General features: G+C 37.6%; 1 protein-coding gene across 1 annotated transcript in view; it reads left to right on the top strand.

The window, feature by feature from the left end:
• Positions 1–527: 527 nt before the first annotated feature.
• The window catches only part of BMPR1B (bone morphogenetic protein receptor type 1B), a gene marked incomplete at its 5' end in the record, with an annotated part of 107,234 nt that continues 99,172 nt past the window's right edge, over positions 528–8,589 (top strand). The window contains one exon of the mRNA XM_082837852.1: positions 528–600. Within this exon, the coding sequence (XP_082693978.1) occupies positions 528–600 (73 nt within the window). The remainder of the gene's footprint in view (positions 601–8,589) is intronic.

The following is an 8,589-nucleotide window of genomic DNA, read 5'->3' as shown; positions in this document are numbered from 1 at the left end:
TTGGATGTGTTGCAATATTTCTATCATTTTATCAAAGAAAAGAAATTTATTTCTCCTTGTCTGTCGACAATTCCCACGGACTTACAATCCTTAGCAGAGAAAAAAAAAACCTTAGCAGAAGAAATAAGTAATTGCATGTTGGCAAAGCATAGGTGTGTGTCGGTCTGGAATCTCTCCACAGCTGCCCGGGAGGTGCGGGGACTTTGGCGTGGCCAGTACAGAGCAAAGTCCCGCCTGTGCTGGCCCTTGTGTGGGCAGCTGGGTCAGGCTCCTTTCTTAAGAAAACAGTCTGGCTCGGGGTCCTCACCACCCTTTGTTGTCCTCCCCACGAGGTGATCAGTTGAAGTCTCCGTGGTGACAGAACCAGTTTGTAACAGGCTTGTCTTTCACGGTCCTGTCTAGGGCTTGCTGCAGGCTTGCCGGAAGCTCTGACAAGAGTGGCAGCAGAGGAGTCTCAGTTGAAAGAAGGAAAGGCAAGAAACAGGAGGCTTAAACAGGCGGGTCACATTGACGACTCTCCTGCTGCAATGGGTTGGCTGGACGAACTAAACTGGCAGCTTCACATTGCCTTGCTTATTCTTCTGTCTATGCACACGAGGGGTAAGAAGACCAGTGCCCCACAGTACAGTGCTGACAGGGGACTCCGTTAATGGCTGGTTTCGTGGTTTTTATCACAGAAGGGAAAGTTCAGGGCAGAAGTTCAGTGGCTAAACATTTCCAACCCCCATCCTCCAACTGCTCTGTAATTTTACTACTTTCTGTATCATGGCAACGCTTTCTCGATAGTGTGTTAGAATAGTTTTAAAAGGGATGCAAAGTTTCTGTTTTCTCTAGCAATTAAGAATTAAATGCAATCTAGTTTGGAACTTTCAGTATGAAGTTGATTGTCAACATACGGTGACAGTTTATATGTGAAGAATTTAAGAAAACAAAAATTCTAATAAACTTGTTTTGATCATTTTAGTTTGAATACTGTTAGATTTTTTATACATTAGCTAATTAACTTTGAAGTTCATTGTCATTTTTATATGGATGCATTGAGTAAATCTGTAGTTTTATAATGGCAGTAATTGTTATTTGTGAATATGTCAGATGTTTATCCATATTTAAGAACAGGGGCTTGCTTAGTGATCATTTTGTCCAGAATTATTCTTGTATAGAGTTGACTAAAGGATGGCAATTTAAAAAAATTATTTTAACTAAAAGAGTAATTATAAAAGTAGGTGAGCTATTTTCAAGTTAGAAGAAAGATAACTTAACGAATAAGAAACAATTATCTGTGACAGTGATTTGCAACAAGGGAGTCACAAGGTTGGAAATAAGGAAATAGCGGCTTTATAAAATTAAGCCAGGTGACAAGGGAATATGTATGAGATCAAAATGCATTTACAGTTCACCTTCATATACCTGTGAATGCATTTTATAGAACCAATTTGGCAATAGTATTTATTTGGAAGCATGTATTACCAACTGGCATGTATTTTGATTGGCACTTAAAGATGAATGTTTTCATAATCTCAGAGTATTCCATGACACTATTTAGGTATTGTGGCTTGGCTCCGTGAAAAGTGCTTTTAATTTCTGGTATAGATAAGTGTAACTCAGAAGGAGTTTTGTGTATTGATGTGAAGGAACAACATGTAGTTCATTTACTTGGTTTGCTAGTTTGTTTTCCAAAAATTGTTATAATCTGGTACCTTCTAGAAGAGATAGAAAGACCTCCGGGAAACTTTCTTAAGAATCTTCCAGGAAACTCAAACATGATATATATGAGGTGAAATTCTTACTCCTCTACTCATGCTCCTGCTGTTTCTTGATTTCCTAAGGGTAATTTTTCATTCTCTTTTAGCATTTTCCTTGAAACATATGAATACCTGAATTAATTATTGAGTTATGTCAGTCAAAAGTAAAAAGGCTGTATGTTACAGACTGAATCTTTGAATCATAAATGGTAGGATTAGATTACACCTTAAAATAGTATTGTGTAGTTGGTTTACTTTTCCAGTGAGAAGGTTGAAGCCCAGAGACATTCCCTGCTTTCTTCTACCAAGCGTAACCTTTTTAACTCCCTGTCCAGAGCCCTTTCACGTGAGTGCCTGTGTGCGTCTGTGTGTGTCTATCAGTTTATTCTGTAGCGTAGTGGTTAAGGGTATGAACTCCAGACCCAGAATGCCTGAGTTTGAATCTTAGCTCTACCGCTTACTAGATGTGTAAACTCAAATGAGGTGTCTTATAGGTGCCTTGATTTTCTCAACTGTGAAATAGGCATAATAATAACTAACCATAGGAATGATTTGATTATTAAATGAGTAAATACACATAAAGCATTTAGAATAGTAACTGGTGCATAGTATTGTCTGAAGTTTTGCTATTAGTATCATTAGTAATAATGTTAATCTATGCAGGAATAGGAGACAATCAATCTGGAAATGTAAACTGAGACAAGATTTTAAAAGAATTCTATAGCTCATCTTAGTGTGATTAACATACTGAATCCCAATTTATATTCCCAGCTTTGTCACTAGTGAAATTTTAACTTTTTTTTTTTGAGGAATTTCTCTACCTGTAGCCTTATAAAAAATAAGTTTCATGTTTGTTTTTTTTTATTTTGCCTGGATGAAAACAGAATGTGCTGTAGACAGGGACTATAAGCTCAATCAAGACTAAGCAACTTTGACTATTGAAGTTAAATATTCATTGACAACCTGTAATGCTTTATGATTATTAATTCTGCATGTACTTCAGTGAGAATGATCATCACAAAGATAGGTGAATATGAAGCACAGACAGAGGAAGTGGTCGTGACTTCTTAAGTGAATGGCAAAGCCAAGATTAATGTACTGAGACCTTAAATACTCATTTAAAGTGAATGTGTTTCAAAATGACAACTTGAGACATTTGGGGAGTCTGTGCTTCAGGCTAATACAAATATTTAGTTATTTAAGTATATGGAAACCTAAAAGTTCTAAATGGAAGGAATACGTACAGTATTCCAATTCTACTTTACATGGTACAAAGCTCTGCAAAGTCACAATCAGCGGAAAGGAGAACGCTTCACAGGTGGAACGGAGTAGCTAGGGTGGCCTGTGGGCGGGGGTGGGGGGTGGGGGGTGGGGGGTGGTGTGGTGTGGAGTGATTCATCAGCCTAAATCTTATCATTGCTTATATCTTATCTTCAGTGTTTTACTTGAAAAGACACAGGCTTAGAAAAAGGGAAGCAAGGGTACATCTTGGTAGGTTTTGAACTTTGTGTTTTTTATATTGGCACATTGTGGTTTCTTCAGGAATGCATTTTTTAAAACTCGGGATCGTGAAATGTGGAAATGCCTTCTTCTAAAACTGAAAATATGACCTGTAATGGTGAAAATCTGTAGTGTTCATTTCTACTTCGAATGTAGTATTTTAAAGATTGAGCTATTGATACTACCTTGCCCCTTTATTCTCAAAACACAGTGGAGAATTACAGGCAATACTAATGGATACAGTGCAATGTGTAAACACTATCGAGGCATCATTTTGGTCACTACCATTCTTAAGTTCTGCCAAAGGAATTTAGTGAGGTTATAAAGGTGATAGGTTGACAGACCTAAAAGCTAAAGGACCCTTTCTGTTTGTTGTTCTAACACATTGGTGGCAACAATGTGCCTTTCCTGACCTGGATGGGCCTCATGCTCTGGCATTTAAAAAGGTGAGATTTTATTTAGCTTCTTGTTAAATGTATATGTGAAACTTTCCACAGCACCCTGCCCTACTGTAAAATCAAGGTAATAGATTATTACAGCAATTAGAATAAAATAAAAATTGGCAGGCAACTTTTGTTCTTTAGGAGTAATTCTATATCAACAAAGAGTTCCCGGAAAAAAAGGCGAGATAGGAAGTAGGAATTAGCTCTTTTGGAATACAGGAAAATCCCTAAACCCAATGAACAAAAGCAGGTCCCAGTCTCCGTGGCCCCTGCAGTTTTATGTAATCCAGATTTTACATCCTGCTTCTTCATTGCCAGGTCATATTCCATAGGTTTCCTATTGTAATATTTGTGTTTGATCTGGTTGACACTAATTTAAAATTTTTTTTAAATCTGTTAAGTTTTTTCACTAGAATTAAGGCAGATAGGAAATGCAGTAACAGGAGAATAACAAACATGGCTGTGAATGTGTAGTTTCAAAATTAAAATGGTGATATTGCTCTAGGGTGTCAATTTTTGGTAATTTAAAAAAAATTATTTATTTATTATATTTATTTTTGGCTGCGTTGGGTCTTCGTTGTTGCGTGCGGGCTTTCTCTAGTTGCAGCGAGCAGGGGTTACTCTTCATTGCGGTGCACGGGGTTCTCATTGCAGTGACTTCTCTTGTTGCGGAGCACAGGCTCTAGGTGCGCGGGCTTTGGTAGTTGTGGCTCGCGGGCTCAGTAGTTGTGGCTCACGGGCTCTAGAGCATAGGCTCAGTAGTTGTGGCGCACAGGCTTAGTTGCTCTGCAGCATGTGGGATCTTCCCGGACCAGGGCTCGAACCTCGAACCTGTGTCCCCTGCGTTGGCAGACGGATTCTTAACCACTGTGCCACCAAGGAAGACCTTTGGTAATTTTTTTTTTTTTTGCGGTACGCGGGCGTCTCACTGCTGTGGCCTCTCCCGTTGAGGAGCGTAGGCTCCGGACGCGCAGGCTAAGCGGCCATGGCTCACGGACCTAGCCGCTCCGCAGCATGTGGGATCTTCCCGGATCGGGGCACGAACCCGCGTCCCCTGCATCGACAGGCGGACTCTCAACCACTGCGCCACCAGGGTAGCCCTGGTAATATTTTGAAGTGGAAATGATCCTCGTTACCATATGGCAAAATATAGTGAAAATCTGAACTGTTAGACGGACACAGCTGTTAAATGCATAAATGTGGTTCTGTGTTTAAAATGTTTTCTACTACAGCTCTTATGTGACACTTCCAACAGTTAATCTCTGGCTGTTAATTGGCAGTAACTGCACACTGTGGTGAGCATCACAGATGTAAGAAATTTGACCTGTGGTAATTTACCTGGAAGGAAAGTGGCTAAATTATAGTTCTCAACTTAAATTCTGCAGAGTAGATTGGATAAGAGACATTCACATAACTATTGAGTGCAAACTCACATTATTTGGTTTTACCTATTGTTATGAGAAGTTATCCTCTTTAAATATGTAGTGGTGGCAACCATGTATGTAAAGCATACATATCTCTCAATATCTGTGCGTAGATAATTTAATCTTTAAATTACAAATACTTGAAGGCTTCTGGAAGAATCATAGTATTAGAAAGATCAGAGTAATTCACATTCGTTTTTATTTTTGGTTTTTTTTGGTCTATGAGTCAATTGAATCTGAAATAACATTTTACCACTCTTCTATTGACTTAGAACTGCCAGGAACAAATTTGTGAATATGTTTTTTCCCCTCACTTTCCAAATGTGGATTTATTTTTAGAACTCGTACAGGACATTGGGCAAATCTTTAAGTAAGACAAAGTACTGACAATTAAAATCAGCTAAATTGTCTATCAAGCTTTCTTATGCTACATTTTAGGTTTAGATGGACCCTTTTGGTCTTGATTATTATATTCTCTTCCATCTGTAAAACAGTTACTCTGCCCATCGTAATCGATGTGTGTGTGTGTGTGTGTGTGTGTGTGTGTGTGTAACTATTCATATTAAAATATCTACCTACGATTTTGTGACTATGAGCTCAGAATAACCTTCTTATTTCTAGGCCCCAGCACTTTTCCTGTAACACTGGAGAATCTGGGGCTTTTGGATTAACTGATTTCTTGCTTGATGTCATCTCTGTTGCATTCCTTCCATAATTAGTTAACTTCCATATTAATTCATAATGTGTATAAAATCACATTGTTAGTATTGATATTTTTGGGGGCAAAAGAACAGAAACTTAAGTAGAGGAAGAGGTCGAATGAAGACATAAAGAAAAGCTAAAGGAAACACAGGCCCCGTGGGGCCCAGAGGACATTCCCTTCTTCCCTCTGGATGTCTTTTCCCTTTTTTCTGTTTAAAGGTCTTTAGCAGACACTCCTTGCGTTGTAAAATCCAGACCTTTCTACGGCCTTCCAGGCTTGGCATCAGCGAGGCCCTGGCTCACCTCACTGCTCAGCGGTTATCAAGCCTTTCCTGTCCAGAATGATCCAAACTCCTCTCTCCTCAGGTGTTTCACACATGCTATTTCCACAGCCTGGAAAGTTCTTTGCTTTTCTACTCTGCTTATCCATTTGCTTAAATGTCACTAAGTTAACTTTTCCTTAGCAATCCAGATTAAATGAGATCCCCTTCATATAATCCCTCATTGTAAGTTTTATTTCTCTTGTATGGTACATATCATGATGTATCATTATACATGTCACTCTCCTGCTGGAAGCTCACCTTCTTAGAGGAAAGACCACGTCCATTTTATTTATTGCTGAATCCCCAGTGCCTAGTACAATACTTGGCGTATAGAGGAGTCTGCCTCCTTAGACATACTCATTGTTTTGCACACGACCCAAGGTAGTGTCTGCATTTCCTGATATTCCAAGACCATTTTTGCTTAGCTCTCCAGAGTTAACTGATAAATGTTTCACTGTTTCTTATTTTTAACTTTCTGGAGGGAGAATTTGATTGACTGCTGACCCTAACAATGATGGAATGTAACCCAGGTGGGATGTGTAGTCACTCAATACCAAGATGGTCACCGGACAATAACAGATACAGTGGGCAGTGGAAGTTTTTTCTAGAAGAGGTTTTGGGTTAGGTTGATAATCAGAAACGTCTAGTATAGCTGCTACTGTCATTAATAATAGCAATATGAATACTTCTAGTATTCCTTTGTTTATAATGAATTCCTGTTGGCTACTAAGTGACTTATTAGCTATATGTGTAGAAAAATTATAAAAAACACTTTATTTTTACATGAACTTTGGTATCCAGGAAATGTTACTACCAAAATTATGGTAATATATTTCTGTAGTTTCTATAGAATTATTTTAATAGTAACTGGAGGGGTATGATTTTTGTTGTTGTTGTTCTTTAAAAAAAAGATGCTGAAGAAATTCAAGATATCAAGTGGTGGCAAAAAATAACATATGAAACAAGTAATGTACTCTCTTGGCAGACTTTAGTTTTGTCGTATTGTTCCATACAACTTTTACTCCTTTATTGAAACAGTAGTTGCAAACCTTATGTCTCACAAAGAACATCTCATAAATTTTGCATTATGATCCCTAAAAGGCCACAAGTTTGTGGCTAGCAGCATACATCTTTCATTTGATCAAATTCTGGGAAATTGAGTGTCTGAAACTATGCTTTTGATCCCTTCTGGAGTCCGGAGGAGAATGAACGTACATATCGAATTCACTTTTTAGAAACCTTGAGTACACGCAGAAAACTGGCTTTGGTGCATAGGTTTTTACTGCCTGAGAGTATCCTGTGGTCATAATGTGGGAACATAATGTCCCCATATTCGACTTGGTATCTTCACAGTTTTAATGGGAGTTTTACAGGTAAGGAATCAGTTTTGCATCAGTTTGGAACTTTTGTGATACGAGAACTGCATTGGTAAGATATCAGCCAAGTGTGAGACAATTTAATATAATAAGGCATCTTAACATTTTTTATGGTTATTTCTGTTTTCCTTTAACTATAAACTATGCCAAGGCCAATAGTATACAGCGTCAGAAAATGTGAGGCCAGGTTTGTTTTATAAACTTTGTATGAAATTATCTTTCTGTTACTGTGTTTGTAGAAATATTCATGATCAAACTAGTCTTTGCTAAAATGTTTACCTTTATTTTGATTTCTCTAAAAGAAAACTTAAGACAATATTTTTCAAATCTGAAAAAATAATAACCTGCCAGTTGTAATCGTGTGTACTTAAAATGATAATGCACTCTTTTATGGAGCTAAATCTCAACTGAATGTTTGTCTTGGTTAGAGTTAATATGCTCAATTGTTTATTGTTTTTGAATTCCATTATGCTTTTCATGTTTCTGTTTTGAAAAAAGAAAAAGGTTAATGTAAGAGTAATATGCTGTATTTGCCCTTTAACTATTAGCTCATTTAAGTCAGGGAATATGCAGCAGTTCATTGGAGGAATATTTGAGTGGCTCTGAGTTTAATTTAGGCTCTGAAATCAGCTGAGTTATTGAGCACTGGGCAGTGACCTGGAAAACAACAGAAAAAGTGTTTCATTGTGACATGGTAACAGAAGGGTAGATGCCACTTAATTGAGGTTCCTAAACAAATTGCCTTTTTACTTCCATACTTTCTTGTACATATGATACATGTCCACACACATGTTTTTTATATGTATGTTTTCATAGGATTATGACAGTTTATTGAAATTGGAGAATATCACTAAATATTTCCTACTTAATTTCCTATGCCCTGGGTGAAAACATGTTCAAATTGGGGAATGGATTTAAATGAAAAGGACCCTCATGCTAAATCACATGATTTTACAGGCATAAGACATTCTTGGGCATTTTTGGAGATTGTTTTTGGACTGGATTTTAAAAATATACACTAAACAGTTTATTCATAACATGCATTTTAATAGCTATTATGAATATTGTTAATCTACCCT

The sequence above is a fragment of the Leucopleurus acutus genome (assembly GCF_964270905.1).
Source record: "Leucopleurus acutus genome assembly, chromosome: 4".
Lineage (NCBI taxonomy): Eukaryota > Metazoa > Chordata > Mammalia > Artiodactyla > Delphinidae > Leucopleurus > Leucopleurus acutus.
This window is presented reverse-complemented; position numbering and strand designations above follow the sequence as displayed.